This window comes from Neopsephotus bourkii, unplaced genomic scaffold (genome assembly GCF_033783945.1).
Source record: "Neopsephotus bourkii isolate Nb327-2 ecotype Australia unplaced genomic scaffold, CSIRO-AGI_Nbou_v1 NB_954, whole genome shotgun sequence".
NCBI classification, from domain to species: domain Eukaryota; kingdom Metazoa; phylum Chordata; class Aves; order Psittaciformes; family Psittacidae; genus Neopsephotus; species Neopsephotus bourkii.
Genome location: NW_026901448.1, coordinates 22,176 through 39,888, shown reverse-complemented (window position 1 = coordinate 39,888; position 17,713 = coordinate 22,176). Strand labels below are relative to the sequence as shown.

General features: G+C 37.8%; 1 protein-coding gene across 2 annotated transcripts in view; it reads right to left on the bottom strand.

Annotated features, from left to right (window-relative positions):
• Positions 1–5,054: 5,054 nt before the first annotated feature.
• Positions 5,055–17,713, bottom strand: part of LOC133215126 (cadherin-13-like) — a 30,281-nt gene continuing 17,622 nt past the window's right edge. The window contains exon 4 of one of the 2 annotated variants that reach the window (XM_061358895.1): positions 5,055–6,363. In XM_061358895.1, the coding sequence (XP_061214879.1) occupies positions 6,356–6,363 (8 nt within the window). In that variant the 3' untranslated portion in view covers positions 5,055–6,355. Of the gene's footprint in view, positions 6,364–14,967; positions 17,127–17,713 lie in introns of those variants that run through there. The other variant, XM_061358894.1, reaches the window with a different exon arrangement.

Genomic DNA, 17,713 nt, shown 5'->3' with positions numbered 1-17,713 from the left:
CTCAGATGTAGTAAAAGGCTATTTTCAAGGACATTCTATTTTTATGTGTCGCTGTCAATTTAGATAACTTCCTATAAGATAGAAAAAAGACAACTGGTAGGAATTTCAGAAACCCAACAGGCTCTAGCTTTGTGCTGGAAAAAGAATTCCCTGGTAAAGAGGTGATAATATCATAGTGCTATAGTGTAAATTTCCCACAGGATTTTCATCCTAGCTAGCCTTCCTTTTTCTGCCCTGGATTCTGGACCAGAGTTGCTATTTATTTAATTTCACCTGCTGGGCCCTTCTACAATGTCTAGGAACATCTGGCAACACAGGAGATTACACCCCACTTCCTTTCCCTTCATAATCTCAGGTTATAATTGCTCAGTGAAAACAGAAAACAGCATCTTATAAACCTCATGTCCTCACTGGAAACACAGTATGATAAAGTGCTACGCATTGTCAGTGACCTCTGCAGTTACTGGTACAGAAGGGCATTAATGCACTGCAAGCTATTTTCGGGCATCCTGGCCCAGAATGGTTTGCGCTTGAAGGCAGCAAGGGCTATAAATTTTGAAGGAAGATCTTCTGAATCACGGCTACAAGTAAATCACATATGCATATGCGCTGTCAAGAGGAGTTAAGCACAGGAGGGAGCACATCAAATATGACTGTGGACTATGGTAGTACTGGCTGTTAAAAGCCATACTGTAATTGGCCATGACAGAGATGCACTCCTGTAGCATCCCATGGTGGTCCTTAGTAGTTGACATTTGCTCAGCCTGTTTCTGTGATGTTTACAACGTTGGCTCTTTGTGCCTGTTTGTTGTCTGTAAGTGGAAGTGATGGTGGTAGGTGGGGAAGGTCAAAGCAGAAGCAGAAAGGAAGTGCAACACAAAATCCATTAAAGGTTCTGCACACAGCCCAGCCCAGGGACATCTGACCCAGGTTTGTGTGAATGCAACTCTGAGACTCTTTGTAATGGAAGTAGGGCTTTGGAAGGAAAACCACGACTGTTACCTGAATGGATGCTGAATATTCTGCCACTGCTTTCTTACATGCTCAAACCTTTATTTTCCTCTCTAACCTTCAGCTTCTTGTTCTATGACCATGGTATGGTGATGATGAAGGCTGCAATTTATCTTTTACTTAGAGCAACGTGGGAGTTTCTGGCACTTAGTGCAAGCAATTCCAGCCCTTTGAGAGGCACAAGGTCATTTTGTACTTCTCCATTCCTGCTGTGTTGCATCAGGAAGGTCTATGCCCAGACAGAAGGTAAAAGCCCATACAACTTTTATTTCAGCATTTCACAAATAAATTACAAGTTTCTTTGCAACCACATCATAAATTGAAACGTTTATTTACACCTCAAAAACAGCAAGCAATTCAGCAACTAGGGCCCCAAAGGACAATTAATTTGAAAAATAGCTCAATTACGTATCTTTAAAATCGAAATATTTTCCTTCTGGGGAAAAAAAAAGAAAAAAAAAGAAAATCATAGTAAGAACGATCCCCATGGTAGCTTAAGAGACAGAGTTTGTAATGGGAAAGTATGACATTACGGAAGGGCTCTTTCTGAAAGAGCAGTAACAAGCCAGCTTGCACTGAATTTACTACCACAGCCCACCACCTGTGTTCTCACAGGGGTGTATGTATGCATGGACATACATGTAGTCTGGCTGTAGGCTACATTCATTCTAACCCCAAGTCATCAAATTCAGTCATTTGCTGATGCAGAGGAGGAGTGTAATGTTCAAACGGTGGATGAAACTTTCCAAACAGCTGTCCTACTGAAAGAACAATAATGCAGAATTCTGGCTATAGACTCTTCCCTTTCCACTACTGGTGACCTGCTGACACATAGAAAACTAAAAACGAGTCAGTAAGCAATGATGTATATCTTCAAATTATATAATTGTGTCAGGAAGGGACAACTAAAGGTAGCATAAATACAACATGAGAGTTGGGATAAGCCTGGGATTTAATGTGTGGTTGGTTTTTTTTTTTCCTTTTTTTTTTTTTTTTTTTTTTAATCAGTCTGGTTTGGCATATATATAACCCATGCTATTCCTTTCCTCATGTATTCATCCACAAGTCATGGAATTAAACTGTTTATTCCAAACCCTCATATTGTATCTCCCTCTATCTTCATATATTATATATATATATGTGTATGTGTTTATCTCTATATATTTACATATATACACACATAGCAATTGTGCAACTAGTAACTTTCCATTGAGTGTATGAGTGTATCTATTTCATTTGGACAGATACAAATCAACTAGCATATCTTAGTGTGAGGCAAGAGAGCAGTGTAGTTAGTGGGTTATGTGATTTACATAGCAAAATAGTCAGCTATATCTGCTTTAAATAGAATAATGACAATTACTAATGTATTTTGCATGTTAATTCTAAAGATTATAGCTCATACAGTTAATTCAGATAAAATAATTGGTATTTTAGCTTTTTATCTTTTTGTTAGCATTGGATAGTGTACCTCAGACAACAGAATTTCTAGAGGTGTGATAAAGGGAAGATAGGATCAGAGTTTTGCCTTAGACTTGATGTTCTCAGGCTGATGTGGCTTTAATATTATCTTGGGGGTTGTTTTTTTAATTAAACAAGACATTATTAAACCATCCAGAAAGAATCTTAGCCTTTAGACAAACAGTGATGTAAAATTATGTGTACAAATTTCTGCTGTTTCAAGTGGCTGAGACTGTTAGTAGTGATTTTGAAGACAATTGACAGCTTTCTCATTATTTCAGACAGGAAGTCTTTGCAAGGGAAGGACCAGTGACGTTAACAGTTGTTATTATATGTTTGTCTTTCTGTACTGATGAAACATTTAAGCTGGGGCCCTACAAGCTAATTGTAAGTGAATAATTTAATAAATGAGCTTGTATTATAGTGATCCTTAACTTAAATGACTAAGTAAGAGACTAGGACGGATTATATGACTACAGGCCACAGCCATTTCAAGCAAAGATTAAACCAATTTATGCTGGTGCCTTAGAGACACATTGAAGTGGTCATTCAAGCAAGCAAGTCATCTGTGGGAGGCATCTAAGCTGTAGGTTTCTCTGTATGTCACAAAAAAAACAGATTTTTGATAATATATAAGTACTCAACAATTCTGTGACAAGTATTGCTGCTTTACTGTTTACAACAGACCAGTGAAAGCAATTTGTGGGGAGGTTTAGATGAAAAATTTCATCTAAATATGATTAAACGAATTGGAAACAATTTTAGTAATGGAATTGCTCTTTGATATACACCAGTGTAAATATGATGAGAACAGGGCTCAAAAAATGTATGGGCCAATGCCCCACTCTTAATCTTCCTCAAAACTCAGTAGGAAATTCAGGTCAATTCCCTTTGTTTTAATCGTTAGGCTGGAGTCTTTAATATGGGTGTAGAAGTAACAGGATAATGGTGAATGGAGGCTTCGACATACCTATCTTGATTCAGAGTTTCAGCCATGAGGCTGACCGCTCTACATGTCAAAAAGCTGTGGTGCTATCCAAGAAAGATCTCTTGTCATTGGGCAGAGTCTTCCCACTGTTAGTGTAGTTCCAGGCAGAAGGGATTTTCTTTTGTTCCTCATTTTGGATGCCCTTTTCATGATCCACCAAATACTGTGTAAGCCTTGGTTTACATAGGAAAAGAGTAGCTTTATCTGGAACTTGATAGAAACGACACTAATGTCAGTGGGTGACTTCCCAGAGGTCGGTTTTGCAGGAAGAAAGAGTGAGGAAGAAAGCAAGCAGAAAAAGAGTATTTGTGTGCGGGGAGCATTATAATGTCTTCTATTCAAGATAGAGGTTTCGTAGATCAAAGCACAGAGGGCAGTTCATCTTTGGGTGCCTTTGGATGTGTTCAGCAAATGCCCACGTTGAAAATGCAGTTACATTATGCATTTGTTGATCTTTTTTCCCTTTGAAAAATTTGCCTGAAAATACTATATTTTTTTTTTTTTAAAGACATGATTGTTGTTGATAAAATAGCAGCAGATTTTTATTACAAGGCATGGGCAGAGAAAGAGAACTACAAGCATGCCCATAACATTTGAGATCAGGCACCTACCTCCCTGCTGACATGCCTGCAGCTGCCTAACAGCCCACTCCTGAAGGCTTTACTCAGCAGAACCTCCTACCAACCTGAGTACCACTTTGGTAACTGAATCACCTAAAGCATGCTGCAAGAGAAACAAGGTCAGTGGGTACTTGTGCACGGTCAGGACTGCAGGAGTTAAGCTGGAAGAAGACAAAAATAGGCTCCTGTCTGAGGGTGGCTTGTGTCTTAGCAAGAAATCTACGATGTTAGGAAAGTCCACCGCACAAAAGGCATCCATGATGTTAGGGAAGTCCACAACAAAAACTAATTTTTCCTCTGTCACTTTACTCCTTCTGATTAAAACAAAAAACAAAAACAAAAACAAAAAAAAAAAAAAAAAAAAAAAAAAAAAAAAACAAAAACAAAACAAAAAAAAAAACCCAACAAAACAAAACAAAACAAAAATCCCCCAAAAAACAAACAAAACCCCAAACCGAAACCAGAAAATAAAGAAAAAAGGAACTTTTTCATATTTGGTACAATACAGGAAGTTAGAGAAAAGCTACTATACAGCAAATTTTATCCACCAACACACATTTAATATCTAGTGTAGCATTATGCAAACTAAATGCATGTTTGGACTTCATAATACTTCTCAAAATCTTTCCTACTGAAACATATACGTGTTATGGAATATATGCTCATAATCTCACTGTAGTAAAGACAACATACAGTATGACTTATAACTACGGTAAGAATGCTAACTAAAGAATGCAGCTGCAAAGTTCTATTGCATAAAGAAGCTTTCTTGTTTAAACTTTAAATAAGCAAGTTTAGTAAAATATTCTAAGACACTTACCTTACCCTAGTCACTGGAAAGCTCTAATAAAAGCCACAGTCTGTCACTAGCATATTTTTTTTGTGTTAATTTAAAAAAAAAATTTGGTGTGAGCTTTAATGGATCTTTCACAATTTAATAACAAGATGATCATCTTGATACAATTCAAAGGGACTTTTTACCTTACATGCTCACAGAATAAGAAACGATTCATATTCATATCTAACGAACACTTTCTCTCCATGTCCTCAAACAAGTGTGGTAAGTTTACACACACAAAGAAATTCTGTTGTTACTCTTAACTGGAAACTGTGCGTATGTGTATGTATGTATATATATATTCAAAACTGTGAGTATGTGTGTGAATATATGTATATGAGGGCATGTTTCCTGCCTCGCACTTATGCATGTAAGGACAACTGCATAGAGGCTGAGAGAAATACCAGTGCTTCTGAGCAATCCTTTGTTTTTGCTGTTCTAATCACCTTCTCATGTGCAGACATCCACCTGAGGCATGTCCGCAGAGCTGATGAAAGACTTACATTTTGTAGCCTGCCCTGGCAAATACAAGGGCATAAAGAAAGCTGACTATATCCCCTTTAAAAATCAGGCCCAGCACTCCCACCACTGTGAATCATGACTGTGCAGTCCTGCTTTCCCAGAGCAGACCTTTGCTTCCCAGAACTTGCCAGTGCGGCTCACACCGACATGGGGAGTGCAAAGCAGTGCTCCTGCCCAACTGTAAATTCCTTCTGAGACATAAGGAAAGCAGTTCAGACCAGAAACAAGCCCAAGGGGGCTTGTGTTCCTTGCTTTCTGACCCTGAGGTACAAGTGACACTACAGAGCCTTGGGCCTGATGTGACTGTGTCAGCAAAGTGGCGGTTGGAGCCTTGTGATTAAAATAGGCTTTCTCCTTCTGGCCACACTAGAAACAGCAAACATAGTAGGTTTAGCTACGATAGAACAGTTACAATTCATCTGTAGCTGTATTATCCCTCATTCACTCCAGATGAATATTTTACAAAAGCTAAACCTGTGGTATAACTCTTCTCTCTATATAAATATATATGTATATACATACACTCATACATATACAAATACTAACCCACAGACAAAATATTTTCTGAACAGTTCAATAGCAACAAGTCAACAGATAGATAGAGAAAAAATTAAGCCACTGTGTTTTCTGTTTCCCCAAACTCCTGTTTAGGTATCCTATTCTTATAACATTCAGAGAAAATTCCCATCAGCCTTGCAAGATGGAAACGTTAACAAATGGCAGGTAAGGTAAAGGCTGTCAAACACCAATGTACAGTTGGACAGAGTAAGTGAGGCTGCAAATTAAACTGAATTTGGAGCAACTGAAGCCTAGTAGTGAAGAAAGTAAGTGAAAACTGCAATCTTCAGATCTGATCCTTTCTTTTTTTCTTGTTGTCATGGCAACTCGGTAGACAGCTTCAAATGGCAGGAGTTCTTACAGACCTATGCAATGGGAAATGCATGTATTACTATACAGATCACAGTATCTTTAACTTTTGGGGTTTCCCCCCTCATGTCAAAACACTGATTGGGTGCATACACATTCGCCAGTAATCAAATATGTGTTACCCAGGTATGTGTGAAGATGGAAATCTCCAAAAGTAACCCCCAAAATGTTGCCTGGAGCATTCAGAGTCCTTTGTAGTGTAATTCAAGAAGATGTAGTGCATAAATCTCAAGCCAGGACCCGATTCTCCCCATTTGACACCTTGATCACTTATGCTAGTGTGAGAGTGCAAGTAAAATGCCAGAGAGTGCAAGTAAAATGCCAGAGAGTTGGTCCCTTGTGCAAACACACTCTGACGAGCATAAAGCAAACAAACAGTATCTTAAAAAATAACACATTTATAGTGCCTTATATTTTGTGCATATACCAGGGAATAAAAGAGCTGGCATACCATGTTAATGTTGCTACAGAAATATAAATCTTATGTAGACTGTCTACCTTTTTTCTTTTTCAATAAAGTGAAGGTAGCACAACCTGAATGAGTTTAGCTATTTTAGATGGGCAATCTGATAATAGAAAGGTAATAAAGAAAGTCAGAAGAGCAGAGATGAGGAGCAAATGTAACATTAGCTGTAGCTAATGGGTCACTTTCCTCCAATTTTGCTTAGACTCTAGTAAATTGCAAATATTTGTCTTTGCCGTAAAAACATATAAGAATAGAAAGAATAATATTCATAAATAAATAGCTAAATTTGACCTAGATCCTCTCAAACATACAGCTTCTGACCTTACAGTGCTGGTTTGCTGGTCATACTGGTTTTGGCTGGAATGCAGTTAATTGTCTTCATAATAACTGGTATGGGGGTGTGTTTTGGGTTTGTGATGAAAAATGCTGAGCAGAGTGCTTACACAGAGTTAAGGTCTTTTCTGTTCCTCACCCTGCCAGCAAGCAGGCTGAGGATGCACAGGTTGTTGGGAGGGGCCAGCTGACCCAAGGGATATTCCATACCCTATGGCATCATGCTCAGCATAGAAAGCTCGGGGAAAGGGGGAGGAAAAGGGAGGAAATCTGGAGTGATGGTTTTTGTCGTCCCAGGTAACCACTAAGTGTGATGGAGCCCTGCTGTCCTGCAAATGTCTGAACACCGGCCTGCCCACAGGAAGTGGTGAATGAATTCTTTACTTTGTTGTTTGTCTGTGCAGCTTCTGCTGTGTCTAACTTTCTTTATCTCAACCCATGGGTTTTCTCACTTTTCCCCTTCTGATTCTCTTCCCTAATCCATCAAGGGGGAATGAGCAGCACTGTGGTGCTCAGCTGCCTACTAAAACCACTAAAATGCACTGAAGGCTCCATACTCTCCACCCAGTGAGGAGACAACTCCAGTGTCAAAGTACCGAAACACAAGTCAAACACGCACATCAAAACTTACAAACACTCATGAAATGTTTGTCTAGTATATATTGCACCTGTACATTTAAATGATGCAATATCAATAGTTTTGTCGCACAGACACATGCAGCATGAACAGCTGGTCATTATGGTCTGTACTGGAGATGAAATAATGGTCATTATTAGATGCTGTTTTGTGCTCTTGTTTTTAATTATCTGCTCTTCTTTTGGGGCAAATCAAGTTTAATATAATTATCAATAAGGCTATTTAACTTTATTTGCTTCTTTCTTGTTATTGTCTTGGTATTACTTGAATTGACTTCAGTATTAAATTCTGCCAGCTGGAGGCCTGTCCAGATGGGCTGTACAGCCAGGCAGGCACCTGGACAGAATGGAACAGCCTGTCCTTTCCTCTGCACCACGACCTCAGTTCTGTTAAACAAAGGTAAGTAAAGTAAATTAAGCAAGTGTAAGAATCCACAGAGGGAGTGATGGATGAGGCTCACTGAAGTGGAATGTATCACTGAGACTTCCGAATAAGATAAATCTGGACCTGCTTGGCTCATGGATTTTTAGCATGCTGTTTAAACAAAAGGTCTGGCCACAAAAGTAGGACCCAGACTTACATGCAGGAAATTCATGATCATGACTTGTCAAAGTTTAGATACATTTGGATTAGGGATTCCAGCTAGGACTAAATTCTGACAAACAACTTTATCTCCTGGGGTAGTGAAGAGCAAGAGTTCAGGACCCTGACCTCACAGACCATTCAAAAAATAGCATTTCCAGATCACAATGGAGCTTACTGTCGTTAGAGAGCATTTGTTTACTTCTGATTCAAAGGAAGTAACACCAGCCTTTGGATAGGCAAAGCTACCCTGAATCTTTAGGAGATCCCTGGAGGTCTTTCTGCTAAGGACAGGCACTTGTACATGATGAACACCAGCTGTAGCACTGAATTTTGTACAAACCATAGGCTGAAACTTCACCAGAGGAACCTGTCAGCACAAAATTAGTAAGCATCACATGGATTCAAGAAGCTAATGTCTGGTTCACCAAAAGCTTGTAAATACAGAGCAATATATGTTGATTTATGTGCAGACCTGAAGAAAAGCTTGTATATTTTACATCATATTGACAGATATAATGGATGTTACTACCTCATCATGCACCTTGCTTTTTCTGAGTAAACTATATATTAAAACTACTTAGTTCAGGTTTAATTATGAAAATGATTTGTCCTATGCTAGTTTTCTATTTCTGTCTATTAAAGACCAGTTTCTCTCACAATACAAGCATGATTTTCATTCTCCCTGCTACCTCAGCCTCCCTCTTTAAGCACCATCCCATTCCTTCTCCCTTTCATTTCAAAGCTCTACAGTCCCTGCCACCTCTTTTTTTTCTACTGAAATTGCTTCTCAACTTCATCCTTTCTGTCCTATCACCTGCCTTTGACTCATTTAATCACATGCCTGGAAATCTGATGTTCTCTTGGCTCCTGTCACTATCTCCTTTACTGTGATTTCTCTAATCACTTTCCCAGCATGTCTTTCAGTCTTATTCCCTCCACCCCGGGTTTTTGGGGACACCCTTTTATCCTTCCACTTTAATTTCTTCCCCTTATTTGTGACACCATTCATGCATGTTCGTCAATCACTTCAGTGCTGACAGTCCACAGATCTTACTTTCTTTGCCTGCTTTTCCTTTTAGACCAGAAGTGTTGAGCTCTAACCCTGACACCTTTTCAATGCTTAGCTGACAGCTCTGAACAACTAAAACTGAGCTCTTAAATCTTTCCTCTAAAGCACTCCCTTCTAGTTCTTCCTTTGACTGCTCAGGACAACAGTATCATCCTGCCTCTCATTCAAGCCTAAAAACAGAAACAAACGGGAAAAGTCTTTTTGGCATGGAATCTCTTTTCTAGGTCTGTATGTTTTGGTTATGTCTTGATCTAGAGGATTCTTTCTCACACGTTGTCCCAAAGGGCTTTTTCTAGCCATTCAAACAGATAAATCTCCTACTCAGGCTCCCCTCAGTTGGCAGTTTTGCAACAACTTTCCATGGCCCTTGACAAATTCAAGCTACCGTGTGCTCATATCTTGCCAGTCTTTTGCCGTACAGAGCATTTTCCCAATCTGCCACTTTGACAAAACCTCTGTTACTGCGACGCTTTCATGGCCTCTTCTCTACTTCGTGTATTTTCCTGGATTATCCCTGCGTTACCTGTTTTTCCTCTCATTCACAGCCCATGATGGCAGATTTCATTGACATGTTTGGGGTTTTCCCCAAGCTTTCCCACATAACAGGAGCTCCACGAAATGCTGTCTCCTTAACGTCTGCTTTGCTGACACATCTACAAAAATCTTGGCATGGTTAAAGGGTGCCAGTAGTATTATGAATTCGGCTCAGCCCTTTCACCAGCCTCAGCTTAAGTTATGTTTAAAGAATTATCTTATTCCAGACATTGTTTGGAAGAATAGGATATATGCCTCTGCTCATTAATGATGACTTGACCCTTTTATAAAAGTGGATTGCTGAAAGAGTGACTCTTGGCTTTTAAAATCAGATTCAACATTCAAAATTATGGGCTATAAAATTCAGTAGTAATAATCTTCAGTAGTTCCAGTAAGAGTGCTTGAGATAAAATCCATGATTGTTCTTTCCATTGCACACGAAATTGCTTAAGTCCACTACAGAAGTTAGTCTACATTTAGTTTCTGCAGTTAATAATGGAATCTACCCTCTACAAATATACTTTCTAAAAATATTCTCTTACAATGATATCATGTGTTTGTTACTGGACAAACATTCTGGGCAGTAACTCCCTGAATACCAAATCTATACAAATCAACAAAAAACAACTGTGCAGAAAACTCAATGATGAATCTAAGCAAATCCGCTGAAATCAGCACAACTGCTCTGTTGTAAATTCTTTGGGGATCTCCAAACTTAAAACCTCTCTGTTATCCCAACTGGATTTCCAATGTTCATTATTGTTTTCTGTATAGAAATTGCAGTTTTCTTGCTTACCTTTTTTATTCTTTATTCTCCCCATGAAGAAGGACCAAAGGAAAGTTCTAGAAATACACACACACTGCCAAATTATTAGGGTCTACTTATTTTAAACCCATGTCTAAAGAGATAACCTAAAGATTACTGACTTCCAGGGTTTATCCATTGGCTTCAATGAGATTGTGCTGTTCATTTAATTTTTTTAACCCATTGTTATGTATTTTATATCATGCATGAGGTAAAGTTTGCAGATGGCAACAGCACGTAAAAGATAGTAGTATTTAAGGAATGCTTTGAGCATAAAATGTGCAAATAATGTGTGCAGGGAGCACATTTGCTGATCCATGCTAACTATCTCTTTTAGGAACTTTATACCCTGGTAAGCCTGTGCCTGGCAGGTTTAGATCTGTACGCTAATGATCATTATGCCTAGTAATCATTTCTTGGTTGTTAAGAGCAACACTGTCTCCATTGCTGGTCTCAGCACTCAAGAATCATAACACAACATGTGTTGTTTTCAATGTGATTTCTGTCAAGCTACAACAAGTAATGTGCTGCACATGTTTGCAGGCATGAAAGCCACAATGGCAGTGTGTGCATCATTGTCCTCACACCGTTACCCCCACCTTTCCCTGAAGGTGTCTGGGGAATGCACAAGCAGCATACAGCTAACATAGCTATATATAACTTCCTTCTCCAGAATTCACTCTCTCTGAAGTCTCTAATGTGATCTTCACCATTTTTATCTCACAGTTCTCCTTTGCTCTCTACTTGAGAGATACATTCAGCCACATTCCTTTTAAGATAACAGTCAAATAGTGAGATAACAGTGAAATAGGCAGGGTTATTTTTATGTGCTAGCTGCCTGAATTATTACTATTCTGGTTAATGGGTCTCAGACAAGAAAGCACAGCTCATTATCAGAAGCAGATGGTGTCTGTTGGCATTAGTACTTTGGCATTGGAAGATGATATTTGCTTTGGCTGGTCAAGAAAACTGACAAACATTGTACATGTTTATCTGATCTAATGTGCTAATAGTATGAAGTATAATAATGCTATAGGCATATAGGTCTAAGTGTTCAGTTTAAGGTCAGGAGATTCATGATGTAGAAACTTAAATGGAAAAAGAAGAAAACCAACCCCTTCCTACTCCCACTAAAGTCTATTGATGTTGGCTGTAATTGGAATGTCAAAAGAGTTGTTGATGCTGGTAGCAAACTCTACAGCATAGATCTGAATGGTCATCTAGTCCTGGGGTTTTAGATGCTGAACTGGAAAAGGAGACTGCTGCCTTATACAGACTAAGCGTTCATAGTATTGACTTAGTAAATGACTATAGCTCTCTGTTTATTTCACAGTGGGCTACAAAGTTTATTTCTTAGGGTAATCCACATGATTGATAGAAGTAAATGGAGAATAAGTGCACATAACTGTACGGCAACGATTTCGTGATGACCCATACTAGGAAATAGGCAACTGGTAGCACATAACCTCATTCACTCCTGTTCAGGTGGCCAAGAGCTCACATTCCAGCAGAAACATCCTAATCAGCTAATAAACAATCTGTTTTGCAAAATGACTTCTGATTTCAGAAAATGCTCTGGCATCTTCCAAGCACTCTAGCTTTCCCTGTTGCAGCCCTAGTTCTAGCTTTCTCTGAACATATTTACATATTAGTGACTCAATTCCCTGCTTATTTTAAAGAAACAAATCTAAAAGAAGAAAATGAAAGCCTTTGAAAGATGTGTTCCTTATGAGACCAAATCACTCCTCATTACACAGACTATGCTTCCCATATTGCAGTTAAGACATCATAAAAATTAAAGGCGTTTAAGTTTCATGCTGACCTGCTATACAGGAATGAACTTTACCCAAGATACATTCATCCTCTAATTCCGATTTAACATAGAAAAGAGAGTTAACACAGCTGGAGCTTGGAGTTAACTCATGCATGGTCCATTTCTTTCAGATTTCATTCAATTACCCTTTCATCAGAAATATTACATTAATCTTTGCATAATTAAAAGTCCACATTACATCATGGACTTCACTGAAACCTCAGTGATGTTAAAGAGGTAATGTGAAAATGGTAGAAAAGATCAGAACCATGTTTCTGTTTAGGCAGCTCATCAACGTCCAGGTATTCCTTTCCTGGATTTACTATCTATAAAAAGATATTAGATATGCAGTTATTAGTCTAGCCTTTACATAGAACTTGAAATGTCATAAATGGGTTTCATGTACATCCCTGGTTGATTTGTCATGGATAGTTTCTGACACCAAAAAGTGTCGTAATATTTGTCCCATATGCCTACAAATTATAATATGTTGCACTTTTGTGCAAAATATTCATTTAATAGCTATGCTTTTCTGTGACATTGTCTATGCTCCAAAGCACTGCCTAGGCTTTGCTGCAAGTGCCAAAATCTAGTGCTCCTTGAGTTTTGACTACTCTGGTACTGTTTCAATAAAAAATGAAGGAATCTTTTCACCTCAAATCTCACTGAGCTTGAAAGACAAACACCTTTCTCCAGACAGATACCACGTGTCCTTATTCACACAGTTAAGAAATTTGATTTCAAACAGTAGGTATCCTTGTGACTGCTTTAATTAGTGATCTCACTGAACAGTAACACCTTGTGGAAAACTTCATAAGGAAGAGAGAAGAAAAGGAGTTTATCCTGAAAATTTGCAGCTTATACCATCATATACAATTAGTTTCCTATTTATGTGAGGAAATGTTTTCAAATTTCTTAATATGAAAAACACAGGATGTGTTAGTGCTGTGCTTTCAAAATGAGTATCTCATAATTCTACTCAAGGGTGAAGTAATTTTCAGAGTATCTGTCTGATACCAGCAGGTGATGTCTCCAAGAGTCTTTCTCACAGTTAGAACTCATTTATTATAAGACTATACTCACAGATCTGAAACTGTGCTGATTTATGCCAGAGTGCTCTTATACTTCTAACTTCTCACTGTTGAAACCTTGTTTTTGCTTCATATCTTCCTTGCCATGTACTCACATATACTGACTATGTAATGGGCTGTTCTTATGAAATGCAAAATGTATGTATGGGTATATAAGAAACACCATCTGAGAGAAAAGTTCCTCTTCTAATACAGCTGTTCACTAGGGCCATGAAATATCTTGCTGGGGCCGGGGGTTGTAAGGGGTTCTAAGGCAAAGCAGCTAAAATGTCCTAGATTATTATGTTTTTTAATAAATATGAATTTTAGCTGGATACTTTGCCAAAGCAACGCCATCTTCCTTTGACCAATAGGAAGTAAACCACTTCCTTTCCAGTTCTTCCAAAACAGTTACAGAGGTGCCTGCCTGCAGTTTGGAAGTATATTTTCTCATGCCCTAATCTAATAAATTTAGCTGAACAGTTGAAAATATTCAGTTAGTGAAATGAGTAAGTACTATTCTGAAGTAGCATTGAACAAGTCTCGTAATTTTTATATTTATGATGAAAATGAAATGCATCAAGCATAGCAACTACACAACCTTTAAAGAAAAGTATAACTGCTTAAGCAGTCAGATCTCACCTTTGACAGCACTACAGCTTAGTTTATTATCGGTTTTTAATAAGTGGAAGATGAACATAAATAGTTCAGACACATTCAGATCTTCAGGTATACACTAATTCCAGTTTGAAATACTAAAAGAATGATCTGGAAAAAAAAATCTTATTAAGTAAATAAGAGCAAAAAATAAGAGGAAATTATTACGCTTAGAAGCCCTGGAAAAGAAAAAAGTAAATTAGAAAATTGCCAGGTTTGGATATGTTGGAATTAACCTATTACAAAATTTGTCAAGAAGAACTCATAACCCCAACACTTTACATAAGCACTAGCCAATGACATCTGAAACTGAAGTGCAAGGGTAAAGTGAGACTTTAAGACCTAGTCTGAACTACTCCAAACATCAATGGCCTTTTAAAGGACATTGTGAGTACCAAGTGTCTACTAGAGAAGCAAAAGCAACATCATCTAACCTTTAGACACAACAGATCGCCCGCATTCATTTTTGATTTCACATCTGAAGCTGAATAGCAAGCTGACCACATGCAGAGCACGTTTTGAGGTGTTTGTATGTTATAGAATAGGGAAATATCCAAGGACAGAGACAGTCAAAAGAAACAAAAATCCCATGGTGTATAGTGGTCATTAATGACAGAAAAAAATACAAAAATATTTGAACCGGCCATTTATTCAGTTCTAGTTTTTAGTCATAGTCCATTACAGAACAATTTAGATGATAACTATCTGGAGTTATATATTTATATGACTTTAAGAGGCTGTTCAGAAAAGAAATACAAAATATTATATACCGACGGTTACTGTGAAGAAAAAACATAAAACATTCATTTGAATTCAAAACACTGAATGGTCTATCAAACCAATTTCATTAAATGCTCATTTCATGTCTACAGAATGACCATCAGGATCAGTATTAGAGCTCTTAAGGAGGGAGCTATATTTGCTAGTAACATTTTTCTCTATTGCACTCTGAATGCATCTTTTAAAGTATTGTATTTTTTCAGGTCTATACTTCTGGAATATGTTTGGATGGTTTAAAATGTGTGTAAAATGCCATTTCCCACCTAATTGACTCCATAAAATGTAATGTCATTAAGTACATTTTAAATATGCTGATGTATGATTTGAGGGTATTTCTATTTGTCAAGTCTACATGACTAGGTATATAAACATTCTGTCTCCAATTACATCCATACATATGGACTTCTGTGCCATTTCAAGCACCATTAACTTTAGGTGGGCTCCCAAAGACAACTGCACAACAAATTGCAGGATTGAGTACACCTGCATAGAAATTAGAAGACCGGACACAGAGGTCTGTGTTAAAAGCAAGTTCCAGACCAAGACTGTTTCAGTTTGAATGCAATCCCTTAACCCTCTTACTACAGGGGTAATCTCCTTTCCTCACTACAGTCTAATCAACCAAGATCTTTAAGGAGACAAATAACCGTGGCATTTTTTTCATACATGCAACTGAGAAACCATCTGGATTCACTGATAATTGAGCAGTAACAATAATAATGTTAATATGGAGAAAAGGATCTGTAACATAGATATTAATATCGAAGTAATAGTGGTTATTGCTGCTGTTATTATTGGTTTTAGGAAGTGAGATTTATATCACTGAAATTCACTAAATGTCAGGTCTTTCTAATTACTTGGACAGCATCATTTAGGTGCTGCTTTAAGGACTAACATTATATGTGCATTAATGCAAGAACACAACTTAAAAATAGAGTAGTGCAACCCACACCACTCCCCCCAAACCCCTTTCACAGCAAAACTCTTCCCCATCTTGGTATTTTTTGAAATTATAGCTAATCTAGGGATATTTTACTTCTCAGAAATGATAAAATTTGTCTTGCAAACTTTCCTAGTCTTGAAAATTAAACTGCTCTGAAAAGCAGAAAAATTGCAGCTTCCTCTTTGGAGCTAAAAGGAACTCTTTTTCTTGGGAAAACCAAAATTCCTTCTACAAAAACTAAACAGTAGTTGAGCCCTGAAAAAACCCACCACCTACTCAATTGTCTAAAATTAATGTAAGTAACTCACCATAAAGGCTGAAAACTGAATGTGCAGGTAACAAACCTGTCATTGTAATGGAAACAGCAATGACCTTAAAGGTCTTTTTCATCTGAAACCTGCTATGATTTGCCTTAGTCTCATGCCATTCAAGAATGCATTGCTTCAGTCTTCAGACATTCAATGTCCCTGCACGAATAACACAGGTTATATAGGAGATACAGGTGCTTCTGTGGCTTTGAAAACTGAACTAGGTGAAAGGTAACACTGCAGTTTTAACTCTGTCTATGTTCAGGTACATTCAAATCCAACAGTTTAATAGGATTTTAATTCTTGTATTGGTTTATTAACAAATCCTTCATTTTCAAGGAAAAAAACCCACCACCTTTTTGTCATTGACCCTGCAGCTGCATTCCTCAAATCAGAGAAACATTCTGGTGGGGGACAGCAGGCATTCAATCAGGGAAAGTTAGTGGAAATTAACAGGAAGTTAAATTAAAGGGTATCTCTAAAGCTTCTTCTCTGCAGTCACAGTACAGACATCTGTGTGAGTCTCTGCTTTTCAGCACACCTGAGGCTTTTCACCATCAGTTTAACAAATTAATTTCAGTGTAGAGACCTCCAGCTTATTTAATTTCTTTACAGCAGTATTTCCCCCAGTCTTTTACGTTACATTTTGCTCATAATAATGGAATTCTTTACTTATTTAAGCTCAAAGTCAACTTACAAGTTTGCAGTCCACTGGCCAGCTTCACTAAGGGTAGTTTCTTATCAGTGGTTGACAGTCGCCTAAGATATCATTTTATTTTCTTTTCATCATGAAATGTTTAAAACCCTGTCTTTTTCTAACAAGGAAATTAAACTAAGTAATTTAAGACTTAATATTCCTTCCAATATTTATTAGCATCAACTGTTATAACTTTGGAAAGGCCTCTACCTGTCCACTATACATCCTTCCAGCTTGACTTCAGCAATTCCCAGTGGTAATAAGTTAAGCTACGTATGAAATATGCAAAGATGTACCTTTTTTCAACCAATCAACTCTCTATTTGCCATCTTTTAATTCTACCAAACACCTTACTGTTTTGTTGTGGAAAACTAGCAATCTGCCCATATACTTCGGTATCTTATGCTTTCTATTTCTGGCTGTCAAGAACTAAATTTTTCTTGTTCCAAGTATATCCATCTTTCCAAGGGCTCCTGGACAACTCTGCAGTCTGTATCCCATTATCCCTCAATATACCGAACGCAGTAGGGTAGCTACAGAATAGGAGAAACTGCTGTTTTCTGCATGCATTACAGTTTTAATCAGGCTTTTCTGTTCTATGCCCAGATACTTCAGAAATCTACCACGTATAACTTCTTTCACGATTTAC